The following is a 16,823-nucleotide window of genomic DNA, read 5'->3' as shown; positions in this document are numbered from 1 at the left end:
CTGACACCAGTGGGATTATTTGTTTTGCTCTTAAAGGAACACTTTGCCTGCCAGTGTTGTGCAATTTTTGGCCAAGGAGTAGAACATATTTCTCTCCCTGCTACACAGCATTAAATAAAAAATAATCCCACAAGGTGGGGCTTTCTCATACATGGACATAAAGAAGGAGTGATTCTGAGCAGGGGGAGAGCAGCAAGAAGAAATTCCTACTGAATCACTCCAAATTCCTTCAGCATGCAGAAGGGACTGCACTATACTGTCTCATAGCCTTCACAAAGTGCAGCCTGCAGTCTCTCTTACAGCATATATGCCTGCTACTGATGGAGGCAAGTAATGCTTTGCTCTCCTTTCTCACTATTGTCAATAATTTATGATCTCCTCCATAGCAACAAAGGCGTAGAAACGCACATTTTAATTAGCACAGTTTTAAATGTAGCTTAACCATGGTTAGCTAACATACTTAAATCAGCCTTGTCCACTGAGGGTGAAATCATTGAAACCTTTTCAAATGCCATTGATTTTCCATTGTTGTTATGGCTTTTGACCCATCTGCTCCCATTTCTTTGGCAGTCATGGTACCATAGCCCACCTGACAGCTCTGTTCTGTCACCAGTGGTCTCGTCGCTGTAGTTCATGTACATGAGAGAGGTTATTGCTGAAACCAATGGAACATGACTTAAACATAGGAAAGAGTTTTACTAATGTAAAATTGTTGTGTTGTCCTGAGTAAGGATGAGTTTAAGTGCATGTTTAAGTGTTTTGCTTTTTTAGTGCTTGAATCAGTGCTTAGCTTGAAGAGTTGCAGGTACAAGGTGAGTGATTTGGGGAAGTTATTTTTTTTTTCTTATAGCCAATATTATTGCATCAATGCCATTTTATTTCCATTATTTCCAAACCACGTCGATATTCTCTTAGGGTTATAATTAAGAATAGAAGAAAATGAAGGAAAACTGAGAAGACACTAAGAATTTATAAGAAGAAAAAAAGAAACAGGAGTACTGAAAAAAGAGAAGGCCAAGATATACAATAATGCCCTCAAAATGGCATAATGCTATAAGTAGTCATGAGTTTGTCTGAGATAAACAATTCTGTGAGAAGAAAAACAATTTTAAGGTTCAATAACACATTCTTTTACCTGATTACTTAATGTACGCTATAATTCTGAAATGAACTAAGAATCTTTCTGATTGGCACAGTGGATTAGTTTTATGTTAGGGACATGCTGGGAATTCAGCAGGTAGATTTTTAAAATACATTTATTTTAAAACACAGTAGATCTGTAATTGTTTTGGGAAGGCAAATCTTGCATTGCCTGGACTTGAAGTATGGACAACATGCCTCAGGAAAAGCAGAACAAAGGATAAGCTCTTTTGCTTGCTGCTTTGTAAGCATATTAGTTTTCAATCTTCATTATTGTTGAATATACAACACACATTACAATATCGATGTGTTTAATTTATAATGAAGACTGTTGCTGTTGCATCAGTGGTAATGCTTGTTCTATTTCTGTCCAAGTGTATATTAAGCTGTACAAGGAATGACTGCATCTTCAACTATTAAACCTGTGGTCAAATTAATGCTGTTGAAGATTTTTCTGGTTTCTAAGCATTTCTGGTTTCTTCAGCTAAAAATTTGTGAAAAATGTTATTCTGCTGTGTGTCATCCATCTAGTATACTAGAGATTAGAATTTTATCTAATTCTTTTGGGGCTTAGGTGTTGCCCCATGAGATTGACCCATATAAATTAGAGAAAATATGCTTACAATCTTATAAATTCCTAGTCTCTTAATAAGAATTCTAAATATCATAGTTCAGAAATGGTTTTGCTTTTTGGGTTTCTAAATATTTGCAATAGAAATTGTATAATTTCCCCAAAACAGAGGTAAAACCAATGATTCCATCCTGTACTCTATGTGACAGAAGACTGCCAGAACAGAAAACTGCGTGCTGAGTAAGCATGTAAAGATACCTTAATGTCCTCGTTTGTGCTCCTTTAATACTGACACCATTTTGTATGAATTTGATCTTCCCACAGCCCCCTTTAAAATGTTTTCAAGGCATCTATAACTGCCTGCAAACCACCACGAGGAGTCAAGAGCACAGCACCAGAGGAATAAGCAGATTAGTCATTAGGATGCAGCTTTCAGAATGATTGCTGTAGTTTGCGGGTAACTTGGCATCTCTGTAGAAGATATGCGGTAGCACTCAGGCATTACAGACTTCATGCAAAAAATAAACAGATGCCCATGGAAAATTGTATGGAGAAGATCAGGCTAGATTATTTTAATGGTCTCTTGTGGCCTTAAAACATAACAGCCTATCAGGAATTCTACATCCACAAAACTTGCAGCTGCATAGAGCATAAAGAGCACATAGAGCATATCCTAGGGTGTGTTACTGTTTAGAGACACACCTGCATTTGGGATCTCCTAAAACAACCTGTATCACTGGAAAGTCCTGGAAAGTACTCTGACATTTGGATACCTTCAGTCCAAAAGGTCACCAGAGTTTTGTGCTGATCTCACTTTTCAGGAGGGACCTGTCAGCACCAGAAGTGTGGTAAAATGCTGCTCTGTGTCAGGAGCCCAGCTGTTGCTTGACTTTCTGAAAGAAGCCTAAAACAGTCTGTGCCGACCTGTGAGCAATTCTTTTATTTCCACTCTTTGATCAGAGAATTGCAATTTTTTTTCCCCAGGATGCTGTGTGCTTGTGCAAACATTTTCTTTTGTTCTGTGAAAATCCAAGGGGTTTCACTTCACAGTTTCAATCCTCCATTTGGTGTCTGTTGTATCAGAGCTCCTAACCTGCCTTGTGCTGAATGCCAGAAAGCTGGCTAAGTCATTTTGTGTTGAGGTGTGCAGGAGGCAGGAGTGAGTCAGCGCTCCTGTCAGCATCTGGAGCATTCATGGGCTGTAATAATACTTTTCCTAGAACGAGCAGAACAGGTCACACCGAATACCTACATGATGTTTGGGAAGAAAAATAGTGGGCTTCCTGTGTGCAGAGCCATAAACAATGCTATAATAAAGGAAGGCATGGACATTTAGATGCTATTTCCAGGGAGACCAGCAGATCTCATTAAAATGTTATTAGCCTTACTAAAGGAACTTGATGACTATAAGAGATGTATAAAACACAGAGGTTGTGAGCATCTGATTCTCACTTGTGTGAGGCCTTTCTAAACTGTACAGTTGTAGCTAGTACACCTTCAAACTCAAGTTGGCTGTACTAGCACAAGCCCTCTTACACACTTGCACAGTGTCTTAAAAAGGGGTTTTGCACTGAAGCAGCATATTAGTACTGTTCTCCTTGTCCTCTTGAGATTTTGATTCTGGCTTAGAAGCAGATAGCTGCTTTTCCCAGGAGCTGTCATGTCTAGATTCACAGAAATCTGCAGCACAAGTTCATTGGCAGCAAGCTGATGAGTACTGCTGTAATTATTACAGAGATGTCAGAGGCCAGCAGCTAGCTGTTTTAACTCAGGTAGCTGTGGTCCAGGACAGGACTCCTTTGCAGGAGGCCCAGAACACTCAACACCATGACTGCCCCAACTCAGTGGTGACTGATCGGAACTCATTATTATTTTAATTAGCAGAGCCCACATAATTACCTTGAGTGACTCTTACACTGTGACTCCAGGCTGAGCGGTCACACATTTGACCATGTGTACTGAAAGAGGAGCTGTAGCTGTAGAGGTCCAGAACAACATCCCCAGAGCTGCCCGCTAGCCTCTAACTTCCTACCTCAAGCCTCTGGCAGCTTGTGGGGATCCAGCACTCTCTTCTGTGCCCCACTGACAAACTCCAGTACTGCTGTCTCATGGAGACACAGCTATGATTTCACAATCTTCTGGCTTATTTTCCAGATACTAATTATTGTGGCATAGTATTCCAATTTTAATCACCGGTGAAAAAATCAACCTACAAAGATAAGAGCATGTGCTATTTTCTAGGAATTTTACTTCAGAGGAAATGAACACGAGGTAGAGGCGTGACAATCAACGTGAATGGTGTGAATACATTATACTATTTGCTTTTAATATTCTTCCCTTCCATATCATCTTTTTTTCCTCCCAGAAAGAGGTCAGCAGAGCAGAGCTTCTAGAAAACCTTTATTAGAGAAGAGGTGAGAAAGAGTGATCCCACGTGTCCCGTGGCAGATGTAGACAGCAGCTAACAAGGACTGAGGACTGACAGGCTGCAGAGGTGGGTGTGAGCATTAGCATAAGCATAACTGAGCTGGAAAAGGATTTCAGTGGTAGGGAATGAAGAACAGAGGAAGGCACAATGCACTCTGCAAAGCCTTTCCAATATATACGATTTCTGATAATTTCCTCTGGTCTGAATAGTGGACTCATACCTGGTACATCTTTGGCTCTAGTACTAAAATAAGAATGCTTTTCCTCCCCCCTCAGTTCCTGATGTACGACCTTGTGGTAGTGCAAAGCGGTCAGGGGAGCGGCCAAAATAGCTGCTGAGTGGGAGGGAGCAGGTACAGCAGCAACTCCTGTGTGAGGCCGGGCCCTGCGGCACAGTGCCTATGGCTGGGACCCTGCCGGGGATGCGCCGGACCCACGCCGCTTCCCCTTGGGCCCTTTTACCAACTGTCACAACCCACGTCCCAAAGATGCTGCAGCTCTGGGCTGGGCGACGGCTGAGCCAGGGGGCTCGGAACGCGTGGAGCGTTAGGGCCAGCGGGGGCGTTACGGAAAAGCCGAATACGAGACCCGATCCGTATCAGCCCATCGCTCCAGGTTTTTGCCGCAGCCGCCTCCAGCGCTCCGGCTCCAGCCGCGTTCCGCCTCCCGGGTTTGCTTTACCGCTGCCGTCTGCGGGCGGAGGCTCCGGGCCGGCGGGCGGGGATCCGGTGCCGGGTTTTGGCCGGCACCGTCCGGGGAAGTTGCCGAAGTTGGGCAGCGAGTGCTGGGTCGCGGCGCGTCCTTCCTGCGGCCCGGCCGGTGCATGATGGAAGCAGCATGGCCGCCCACCTCTCCCTGACACAGGTATCTCCCGCCGCGGGGAAGGGGCCGCCCGCCTCTCTTGGGCCGAGGCTCGCCGCCTCCCGGGACGGAGGAGCGGGGGCACGGGGCCGGAGGCGAGCGGCGCGGCCCCCGCGGAGCGGTTCGGCGCCGCCTCGGCCCGCGGCTTTGTGCAGCCCCGCGCTGTCAGGTGGCGGCCGCGGCGCGGAACGAGGGCGGGCCGGGCGGGCGGGAAGCCCCGAGCCGGCCGGGCGCCGCCGGCCCCGCAACGCGGCCCCGCGCGGCTGCAGGTGCCTCTGCCCGCGGCCCCCGACGTCCCTCGGCCGGGGAGCGGCCCGCAGCGGGCCGCGGCGGCTGTCAGCGCGGTCGGGCTTTTGTCTCGGGGAAGGAGCGGCTGGCTTCAACGAAAGAACGGAAAACAAACCTCGAGCCGCCCCGCGGATGGCGAGGGCGGGTGGCGGAGCCGTGGGGCGCGGCGGTGCTCCGGAGGGCTGCGAGGCGGCGGGCCGGGTGTGCGCTCGGGGGGCCGCGGGCTTCGCCCGATGTTCTGACGTGCCGGCGGTGCTTTAGCAACCGAGGGACCGGTGGGAAGGCGTGTCACCTCGTTTTCGGCTACCTGCGTGCCGTGGGGACGCTTTGGCGTACTGGCTCTCATTCCTTAAAGGGTCGATAGGTAATAAACTGCTGGCGGGGCTGGTTCGTGCAGCAGGGACGGGGACGCTTTCATTCCGACCTGGCGGGCCTCCGTTGATTGCTGCGGTGCTTCGATCCCACCATCGGTAGCCGCGTTTATTTTAACGACAAACAAGCTACTGAATAAGCGTGACTCACCAAAGCACGCGTGAGGCAACTGCAAAGTTCTGAGCAAGGCTGCTCCGTTTGCAATTATTCCCCAGTGGAGCTGGCTTTTGAGGAAATCATCAGTCATTTCAAGTTTGAAACATCCCCTTGCTGCAGAGGGAAAAAAGTTTGCACACAGCAGTAGCTGATTCCGTGGGCTGCTGTATGGGCACGGGCTGTTCTGGCTCGTTATGTGGGGAGAGGGAAGGAGTGTCTGCTGTACAGCATTCTGCAGTAAAACATGATTGCTTACAGGCTGTGTAATTGTAGAATTTATTGACTTTTTTGGTCACGTGGAAGAGGAACTAAATAGAAATGTGTTAATGTTGACAGAGGCAGAAAAATTGCCGCTATCCTTAAAACCATTGTGACTGCAGCTTGCATCAGTGGTTAGATTGAGGAAGCGTTTTCTGTTGTTGTTGATCATTGATGTGAGGGTTTCTTTTTTGGGGCGAGTGGGAGGGGGGTGAGTTGAATAGGAATAATTTCAGAAAGTCAAACAAACCTGAAGGTAATTTCTTACTAAATTCTTGGCATTCTACAGTTATGAAAAATCCTAACAAACCATAAATGTTTCTGAATGTGTTTAGATGTAGTATGAGGAAGTGAAAATGAGTATGGGGAGGGTGGATATAGCTACCACCTGCAGTGAGATCAATTACTTACACCAGCAGGAGAAGTATGCAGGCTGGTCCTTCGCTGCTGTAGACCTCATGCAGAGTCAGAAGCAGTCATGCTTGACCTGCAGTTAAGCTCACAGTTGTCTCAGATTTTCTTTCCCCCTTTCCACGTGGGTTTGGCTGATTTAACACAAGTAGGAAGTTGGGGGTTTCCAAAATCAGACTGGGGTATTTTCAGATGGCTTTGCACCTGTGGTGTCTGAGAAGGCCAACATCCTTTATTTGAATATTAAGGTTCTGCTTAAGTAACATAGAACTTTGATAACTAAAGACATTTCAAACCTGTGTCGCTGTAATGAAATTAACTACTTGACTATACTTAAAGAGTGTTACAAAATGAGTATGATTATGTCTTCCTCTTACCCCCAGTTTTGGTAATAATCTGAGGTATCTTTAACGTGGAAACAAGATAGCAGTACCAGTGAGGAGGAAGTGTTGGTATCTAGCAGTGTCATCTGTTGTTGGAGAACTCAAGCTATAGCCAAGGAGAAGAGTTTCATTTTCGACCTTCCAACTATGGCTACTTATCTTGTTTAATTTAAAGAGGGAAAAGCAAATAGAAAAAGCACAAAATGCATATCAGGAGTGCGGAAGGTAGGTATGTTGAATGCTGAATGTTGAAGGCTGGTGTAATACAGACATTCAAAAAGCTCTGTTGCTTTTGAGAATTAAAGCTGTGGTTCAGCATGACAAACTGCATGATTGAAAGTTTGCAGGAATTGAGGTGGGTCTGCATGGAAGTATTCAGGGAGAATGGGAAGATAACTTCTTGTTTGCCTCATATTGTGTCATGGGTGTCTGGAATTCCATGTGGTGTTGTCCAAAAGACACACTGAATACTACAATGAGGCTAAGTTAGATACGTGCTAGGTTCCTATCCAGTTATTGGAGTAGATAGGATATAAATACACAAGAGTGTGAAGGACTGGTTTGTAGTAATAGATATGTTATAATAGAGCCAAAAAGCAAAGCTCTCCAGTGACTTAATTCTTTTTCTCTCCAGGTATCTGGTGAACTCCAGATTTTTGTTAGGAATCACAAACTGATCTTTATTTTTAAATATATATACATATTTTATAGACCTGAGAAATCTGTTTTTCTGCTTTCTGCCCTCTCTGAAAGATCAGGAAATCTTAGTGTGTGTGCATGAATGTGTGTTTCAGCTCGTAGCGGATAGGACTTAATTTTTTGGTTGAGATTGACCATGTTAATAGCAGTGGAGCTGCTTCTTTGTGTCTTACAGACTTTATTCAGTACTGATTAGAAGATGGTTGAGGTTTCCTGGAGTGATTTGAGAATAACATTGAACAGTATTTAATTATGCAGTGACAGATGTCTGTGCAGAAGGAAGATGGCAGCTTCTGTGCATGCTTCAGCTGCCTAAGGGGAATTAAAGCTCTGACTCTTCAAGTGCATGGCTGTAGATGCATATAATTTATAGCAAATATTTTCTTAATTTCACCTGTGTTGTTAGAGAGGGAAAACCTTTTAATCTGAAAGAAGCTTTCATTCAGTAACTTCTTTTAACAACATCATAACTGTGAAAAAAACAGTGTGATTCCAAAATACAATGGACTACTTAAAGTATGAGCAAAAAATGTCTAGAGAATGTCTGCTCTTGTTTAACAGTTTGGAGTATATAATGATGTGTGTTCAGATGAATGTGGAAGAGCTATCTAGGCCTCAGTAAGACAAAATTCCAAAAGAATGGGTGTAAACAATGTGAACAAGCAGTATGTGCAGCAGTAATTGTCATTTTGGTCTTGTGTTGCATGTGCTGGAACAGAGTGACTGTGTAGTTCCCTCTGTATGTGAGACTCTATTAGTGCTGATGTCAGTGTAGTAATAAATGATACTTAGATGGAGGAATTTTATAGTGGGGAAGAACACACAAAGAGTAGATCCAGATACTTCTTTTAACGGATGCATTGTTTGAGCACGTATATTTTCTATAATGAGGGATGTCAGCTTCAAGCTGATGTTGAGTTGTTCTTAGCATAGAAAGTGATAGAAAGCTTTACCGTTACGTGTTTCAAATAAGAAAGAAAGGCAGTGGGAGAAAAGGTGAGTTTATTATTGTTTGGAAGGGACATCACATTAAACACAGCTTGCCTTAAACTTGACTGCTTTTTGGCTGTGTGGTTTTGCTGCTGTTGTTTGCTTGTAACTCTGTTAGTACTGTGCCCAAACTATGCACTGCTATAGGGATTCCAGGTGTTGTAGTTGTCCCTTGGTGTTACATTTGTCTTTTATGGACTAATTTCATACTCTCCTCAACCTTTAGAAGGCTACTGCTTCTAATAGTGGAAGAAGAACTGCTTGTACTTTATTCTTCCTTCCCTTTTTAACTTCTCTGAAATGGGGAGCTGAGATTCTTGCTGTGTCTGAAAGGTTCTTTTCTATCCTGAGTCATCTTGAGACCCAGGAAAGAGCAAGAGGATGGCTGCATGCAGGATATTTACTACCAGATGATGTCATTTGACATGGAAACTGTTAAAACAAATCCTAAAGCTTGGCATCATGATAGAATACAGTATTTTGGTTTTTAATTGAGATAGAACAGCTCACCTTCTGTCTTACTTCCTATCCCATTTGGTTTGGAGGGATGCTTTGTTTTTGTGTGTTTTTTTTCCTCTGCAGATAGCCCCCCCAGTCAGGGCTTTTTTACTTCTGTGAGCAAAGGAAGGTTGTGGACGTTAGATCTAAGTAGAAACATGACAGAGGGGTGGAAACATGGGTGTAAAGGCTTGAGTGCCACTAGAAAATGAAAAAGACTGGTGTCCCTGAAGGTAGTTTTTTTTATTTCCTGGGTTAGTATCCTAAAGTTCAAAGGTTTTGTAACAAAGGTGATAATTACTAGAACAGACATTACTCTTGTGAAGTGATAAACTTTTAAATGCAAACATAATAACATATTTTTATTTTTGCATGCAGTGGAATCTGACCTTTTCTCCCTTCTTCCTTTTTGCATTGTGAACAAGTTGATGTTATGCTCTATAATTGCATATTACAAATCCCATAAAAAGAGTGCTCACAGGTAAATTCTACAGCAACACCTTTGGAAGCAGAGCAGTGTTTTTCTTCTTGCAGATAGAGAACATTCCTGACAATATTAATACCTTTTAATGTGGGGTACTTTGCAGGAAAAGTCAGTTACTAGTAAAAATAGTTGGAATTTTTTTATTACTATTATTCTGTTTGGTGTCACAGGAAATTCCAGTTGTTGCAGTGATACTGATGTTAAAGTGAACATTGGAAACACTGCTGAAACAAATAAGAATGACTGGCTTGTGCTCCAAGTGCTGAATGAAAAGATTGTTTTGCACTCAGTGTTTTCCTTGCAGGACTCCAACATGATATTTCCTGTCCAGGAGTGACAAGGATAGGTTTGGCTGTAATAATGAAACATTTGGCTGAACAAAGAGTGATATTGGGCAAGAGGGATGATGTGGGCTTTTAGTTCTAGAGCACACACTGCTCAACTTTGTTCCAGTATTTTGCTCCTGGCTTTAATGGAATTTTGTCTATACTGGTGCATTATGATGAATTAATGAACTTAGTAAAATATTTGAATGTTTTGAGAACAGTCCCTCTTAAATGCTGTTAAAATTGTACGTGAATTGATAAGTGCAGCACTTGACAATTAATTGAGAAAGTATAATATGCTTTGGGGCATGCTGGAAAGTGCTGGAAAGCGTCGTATTGGTGCTGTGGTAGTCAGGTCTGGCAAAATGTGAATGTATTTTGTCAGGCAATGCTAAGGGCTATGTAAGTGGCTGCTTAGGTAGTGGCTGAAACAAGAAGTTTCCACGTACCAAAGCAAAGTCAGAGTGCAATAATTGTAGGTTTAGATGCTGTTAAATTCTTGCTTGAGTTTAGGTGAGCTCTAAATGTATGGTAGGTGGTAGTGAAAGCAAGGCAGAAGTGATCTTTGGCAATGATACAGGTTAAAATATCTCCCCCCCCCCTTTTTTTTTTTTTTTAATAATTGTTGCTGTGAATTTAGTTATGAGTCCACAACTTACTTAGATATCTGAAAACCTTGCAGACTACTTGCTTAAGGCACTGAATTCTAAATGATGGTTTAGTGGATAATGAAATCCAGCTATCTTGCTTTGTATTCATTAGCGAGCACTTATTAGACTGTATCATTGCAGGCTTCTTGGCTTGTATTGGGTCTTGCATACGAATTTGTTTCATGCTGCCTATTCTGGTGACCTGTCTGAGAGTAACCTGATAGTGATCAGTGTCAGTGACTTCAAAACAAGGAGCAAGTCTTCTACAAGTTACGGTATAACAGTCCTCATCATTTCGCAAAATAAATGGACTTATATAACTGCATAATGCTTTATGAAGACCAGAAAAAAGTGTTTCTAGCTCTAGTCATCCAGGGAGAAGGGAGCTGAAATGCAGATTTTTATGGTTAATTGAATATCTTTTTTTTTCTCCTTTTTTTTTTTTTCTTTATAGCTGTCAAGTGCAAATCCTGTGTATGAGAAGTTCTATCGACAGGTACGTATGTTCTTGCTGAGAAAAGAAACTTCCTTTTACTTAAAAGAATATTCCTTTGCTGTAGACTTCAGCATGGCCAGCAGAGTGTAAATGTTTGAAGTTCAAGAAAAACACTGCTGACTTACAATATATTTCTCTAGTAACTAACCCTTGTCTGAGCTATATCAGTACAAAAGAAGGTGTGAGATGATTTATATATGGCAGTTTGCTAGCAAATTCAACAAAACATACATCAATTTACAATAAGACTGTTAGCAGTTGGACTGGAATAAACCCCTGCCAAATACTGTGCTGATGTGGTGGGTTGTTTTCCACTTACAAGTGAAACTGACTTTGTTGTGTTTGTAGACCAGTTAGGTTTATGTAAGACTTGCATCTCTCTTAGTGCCTTAAGGTTCTTTCCGGTGCTGTGAGGAGTGAAAGGCATCTGAATGCCAAAAGCATGTGTGTAGTTCTTGCAGCTTCACTCAGTAGATAATAAATCTTTTGACTTTGGAATTTTATTTATCACTTGTCTTTTATATTTAGATCCAGAAAGGGAAAAAAAAAAGGTTTGTTTTCATAAAAACAGGTTTAAAGAAAAAGGTGTACAAAACCATTTATCAACTTATGCCTCAAAAAGTTGAGCACTCGCCTCCTAAGAAGGACCTTTCTCCACAAAAGGGCATTGCATTTTGGTTTTGAAATTGCTGAACAACAAAAGGGAGTTTACCTTGGTCATAGTTAGGATGGCTTATGAGAATTGAAAGAGGTAGTATCACCCTGACAAAACTGTCTTTCAGTCTGATGAGCAAACTTGCTATCTCTCTCTCTCTAGGAATACAAGCCCTTTAGAGAATACCGTGTTGTTTTATCACTAGAGGGTCACAAGAAAAGACAAGGAACTCGCTTTTCTCCATGTTAGATTTTCTAGCTCCATACATATGGCTGTATCACTGACTTGGATAATTTTTGCCACACACCTGTCTGTCTGCTCTTCATGGTTGCAATTGCTTAATCACTGAAGTATGAAACAAAAAGTTGGATGAAGAAAGGGAGTTACAGGCCAAGTACGATCCAGCTTCTGAAGTCACTTAGCATCTTGCGTCCATTGGCTTATACAGCCTAGTGACATTGGAGCATCGTCTGGCAGACTTAGCAGGATACAGCCACTGGGATTCCTTGAACCTGATGTTACTGTTAGCTGTGTTGTGTCAGTGGATTTGTTTTCTACGGAATTGAGTCTTCTGACTTGCTCAGCCAAATGCTTTTTCTGCAAGCATTTGTACTAAGTTACTTAACTTTGGAATGTACTGTCTAAACACTTTCAGATGCACATAATAACTTTTTCCTTCTCCTCCTTTGTATAAGGAGATGTCAGCTTTCAAAATAGCAGTGTTAGAAAGATATTTCCCTTTGTCTTATAGTATTAGTAGAGCATGTCTTGTTTCTTTCATACTAGAAGCACTTAAGAGCTTTCTGTACCAAAGAAGAATAAATTCATCACCTGAAATAGCACTGATGCTTAGTACCTCCTCCAGTTCTGTCATAAACTTAGTCATTCATTTTACGCAGTATGTACTGTGAAATTAAAAATAAACACAGCTGATACTGTGCTACTCTGCCTTTGCTGAAAGAGATTCTCACAGTGGCTATGTTAACCTGAGCATTCTTTGCTAGCTTTTTGAGAGCTTCTGTAGTGAGTCTCCATCAATTTGAAAGCTGGTTTGTCAAGCGAGTTGGCTTCTTTTCTTCTACCTGCAGGTTGATTCTGCCAATACTGGAAGAGTGTTAGCTTCTGATGCAGCTGTTTTCTTGAAGAAATCTGGATTGACAGACTTGGTACTTGGAAAGGTATTTAACGACAAGTATTTAGTTATCCTGTGGTCCCTTGCTTCAGTTAGTGTCCCCTGTAAATTAAAATACTTGGAAAGGTGTGGCGGGATACATGATCTTTCCTAGTGTGTTTTCAGTAGTGCTATTTAATAGTTTCGAACTTCAGTACCTGTGCTTATTTTACTGTATATGTTACCCGTGATGGAAATTAAAACAGCATTTAAATTTGTCACCACAAATTGCTATAACAAAAGTTAAGAACTGAACTTCCATCCAATAATTAAATTGTTTTTAAAGTGAGTGAGAACTTGCCAGCTTCCTCTTAGTGTTTTGGAATACCTTTGACCATTGTTTTTATGTTTTAGATTTGGGACTTAGCTGATACTGATAGCAAAGGAATCTTGAACAAACAGGTATGATTGTATGATGAATGAGGTTACTCTAACTGCTAGCAAACCTTGCAATGAGATGAGTATTAATGTTTCTGGTTCAGGAAGGCAATTCTTCTCATAAGATTTTTTTTCCGGTATGTACTCCCCATTTCAGTGTAAGCTACATTAAGTGAAGTACCCTTCAGCTACCTCATCTGTTTCTCTTCAAGTCATAAAATGAGCTGCTGTGTTTCTGTGCAATACAACAGGGGAATAATTTAAGGTCTAATGTACTGTACTTACTATTAAGGTAATTTTTCCTCTTAATCTTGAGGGGAAAAATGCAAAAATTAAAATGCTATAAAATCTTCAAAATCCCTATTTATCTAATTTTGCTGGATTTCATGTGTGTGCATTGTGTTTGGATTTGTTCTTTTTAAGCTGCAGCTGTGAGCAGTATGTCTGTGTCAGTCAGGTGTACATCAGTGGTGCATGTAGCATGAGCTGCTGACAAGCTCTGATGTGATACTGCTGTTTGATGCTTTGAAGTATAGTTAGTTAAATAATGGCCTGCAGAGAGTTGGTTGCTTTAGTCCACATTAGGAAAAGATGCTTGTAGCATCTATGAAACAAATCTTTCATCAGCCTTCCAGTTTGGTTCATCTCTTGTGTATGCTGTACATTTCTTCTCTCCTCCACTGTCAACTGCCACCTTTGGGTTAACTCAGTTCCTTCAAGATAAACAGCTGTACTTGCTGCTTCAGGTTCTTACTTCTCTGTCATAGAAGAACTGAGTGCAGAGAGCTAGTTATACTAGCAAGGAAGCTTCTAAATGCATGGAGCTAGTAACAGCAAGTTTTACCTCGCTGGAAGAATTCAGTGTTTTTTTTGACTGTTGCTTTCTGTCATTTTGCAACTCCTACCCTTCCAAGCTGTTTGTGACCATTGTATGTATAACAGTACTAGAAAACTTCTTAATTCTTGCTCTTGCATATTTTCATATAATAAAACTGTTACAATTTTATTTTTCCTGTAGGAGTTCTTTGTAGCTTTACGACTTGTAGCGTGTGCACAGAATGGATTGGATGTTTCCCTGAGTAGTCTCAATTTGCCTGTTCCTCCACCAAGATTTGTAAGATTTTATTTTTAATACACATACCAACTTCTTATTAATAAGAAGCTTTGAGCTAACAACTAGGAGGATTTGTTATAAATACCAAATATTTCTGAAAAAGATGTTGCAGGGAGGGGAAAACAAGAGAATCTGGAGTTAGAATAAGGTGCTGCATGTTCTACTGGGGTTATAAAAGTAAAATTGTGTAGATTTGGAATATTTATGGCACTTGTTCTATTAGTGCTGTCCTTAATGGAAGAAAGGTTTTTAATTTCTTACTGTAAATCTTTATCTCCCTCGCTAAAGTATGCATGACTAAAATGCTTTGAGAAGCAATAACTTCTCAAATAAGGGGGTAGTTTTGAAAGGTCAGACCTCTTTTTTTTTTTTTTTTTTTTTTTAAGTGAGTTCTTTCTCTTTTTTTTGTTTTCATTAGACTGATACTAGTAGTCCTTTGCTGCTCAGTGGAACAGCATCAAGTGATATACCATGGGCTGTTAAGGTAAATAAAATATACATAGAACAGTGATGTGCACAAATCTGAGAAAAATATGGTACTGATAGCTATAGTTCATTAAATATGATAAATTGACATTCCTGTTAAATCTGTAATTTGGCTTGTAGATCTGATTTGTGTGGGTCTGGGGGAGGTGTGAAACTGCTTGGGAAATCTTGGGAAGAAACTTGATTTATTGAGAATAGTCACTTGATGACATGAAAATAAATGAGGACTAAATCTCAGTGGATTTTGTACAAATTTCTGCCTTTAAAAAGAAAAAAAAAGGGGGGGGGATGTAATTTCTGTTCCTGAAATCAGGAACTTCCATGTATGCTTTTCTCACTGTAGCTTTGACAAAAGTCAGTCAGTATTTTTGAAAGTACTTTGTAGAGTGCAAGTGTGACTGTTTCCATAAATAATATTTTTCTTCTGTTCCTGCAGCTGGAAGACAAAGCCAAGTATGATGCTATTTTTGACAGCCTAAATCCTGTTAATGGACTACTGTCAGGAGATAAAGTGAAACCTGTACTCCTCAACTCAAAACTGCCAGTGGATATCTTAGGACGAGTAAGAATAGCTTCCTATTATTATTATTATTTTTTTTTTCAATTAATTGTTAGTTCACAGATAATAACTATGCTCCACTCATCTTTATCTGTTTCTCAAATCCTGTGTTTATAGTAATAAGCCTAATTACTAAATATTGCCATATGGAGTGACCACACATACAATTGTGAAACTGTAAAATTTTTCATTGATATTTTGATAGATTACCTTTAATTATAACGTGTCAGTTTTGTGTATGCTTTAACACTTTGTTTCGGACGGGGTTCAATTAGCACTCCAATTTCAGACTCTTCCTTTGCATGGTCTGTATGAATGTGTATCACTTACTAAAAACTGCTGTTAGATTAATAGGACTTTAGATACAGTGGGAGGAGACTGTTCTCACATTTGTTTTGTAATGATATAAAAAGGCAAACGCTACAGTTTAGGCAAATATCCCTATATTCTTCTTTTTATTGGTAGGTGTGGGAATTGAGTGATATTGACCGAGATGGAATGTTGGATCGCGATGAATTTGCAGTTGTAAGTATCCTGTATGCCTCAGAATTGTGAAAATTGAATGACAGAAGCTCAAAATGGGTGAATTGTGTGTTAGATTCTGACTGTGCAGTTTCAAAGACTTGAATTAGCATCAATTTCTTGAATATATCATTACACAAAGTAATTTTCCTTCTGGGCTAAATGAAATATTGTGAAAACATGCTACAAAGTTATTTCTTAACTAATTCTTTCTCCTCCTCCTCTCCTCATTCACGTGTTTGTTTCTTTGTGTCAGGCCATGTTCTTGGTGTACTGTGCTTTGGAGAAGGAACCAGTGCCAATGTCCTTGCCTGCAGCTTTGGTGCCACTATCCAAGAGAAAACCTGTTAGTGTTCCAGGAGCAATGCCGTTAATTCCTTCTTCAGCATCTTCCAAAGATTCTCATCAGTCTCTGCCACCTGTAGGCATTTTAGCTGCCAAAACACCATTAACACAGGTATAATTCTGAAGGAAATTGGGGTCAAAAGATTTGTTCTTAATGTTGTTCTTTGGTGTCTGCCTATGTGAAGAGTCTTGATAAACATTTTTTATTTCCTTCTCCTTCCCATATTAATCATAAAATTGAGAAGGGTGATGGGAAGACCAGATTAAGAGGAAAGATAATACATAATTTCTTCAGATATCTTCAAATATAAACAGTTGGATAAAAGCATATTATTTAGTGAAGATTTTGAAGATATTTTTAATAAATTGTTTCAAAGCATCTAGCTCAACCTTAGAATACTTAGAAAACAGTTTAATCCAAGTATACGTAGGCAGAATGTTTGTTCTGATTGAATACTGATTTGAATATGGGCAGTTTTTAAGACAAATTGTGATAGGATTGTGTATGTACTTACATGTTGTGCATGCAAGCAGTTTGAAGAAGACATTAACGAAAACAGTAGATCAGTGCAAGCTATGGAAA

The 16,823-nt window shown here is 40.8% G+C and overlaps 1 protein-coding gene across 7 annotated transcripts in view; it reads left to right on the top strand.

The window, feature by feature from the left end:
• Positions 1 to 4,847: 4,847 nt before the first annotated feature.
• EPS15 (epidermal growth factor receptor pathway substrate 15) overlaps positions 4,848 to 16,823 on the top strand; it is a 42,757-nt gene continuing 30,781 nt past the window's right edge. For 6 of the 7 annotated variants that reach the window (XM_085231263.1, XM_085231261.1, XM_085231260.1 and 3 more), the window contains exons 1-9: positions 4,849 to 5,002; positions 10,969 to 11,010; positions 12,754 to 12,843; positions 13,191 to 13,238; positions 14,233 to 14,328; positions 14,747 to 14,812; positions 15,251 to 15,376; positions 15,839 to 15,898; positions 16,152 to 16,352. In XM_085231263.1, coding sequence (XP_085087389.1) covers positions 4,976 to 5,002; positions 10,969 to 11,010; positions 12,754 to 12,843; positions 13,191 to 13,238; positions 14,233 to 14,328; positions 14,747 to 14,812; positions 15,251 to 15,376; positions 15,839 to 15,898; positions 16,152 to 16,352 — 756 coding nt within the window. In that variant the 5' untranslated portion in view covers positions 4,849 to 4,975. Of the gene's footprint in view, positions 5,003 to 10,968; positions 11,011 to 12,753; positions 12,844 to 13,190; positions 13,239 to 14,232; positions 14,329 to 14,746; positions 14,813 to 15,250; positions 15,377 to 15,838; positions 15,899 to 16,151; positions 16,353 to 16,823 lie in introns of all 7 variants that reach the window. The other variant, XM_085231262.1, reaches the window with a different exon arrangement.

Source organism: Meleagris gallopavo, chromosome 10, assembly GCF_905368555.1.
Source record: "Meleagris gallopavo chromosome 10, MGAL_WU_HG_1.1, whole genome shotgun sequence".
Classification (NCBI taxonomy): domain Eukaryota; kingdom Metazoa; phylum Chordata; class Aves; order Galliformes; family Phasianidae; genus Meleagris; species Meleagris gallopavo.
The sequence above is the reverse complement of the archived record's forward strand: the minus strand, read 5'-3'. Positions and strand labels throughout refer to the sequence as shown.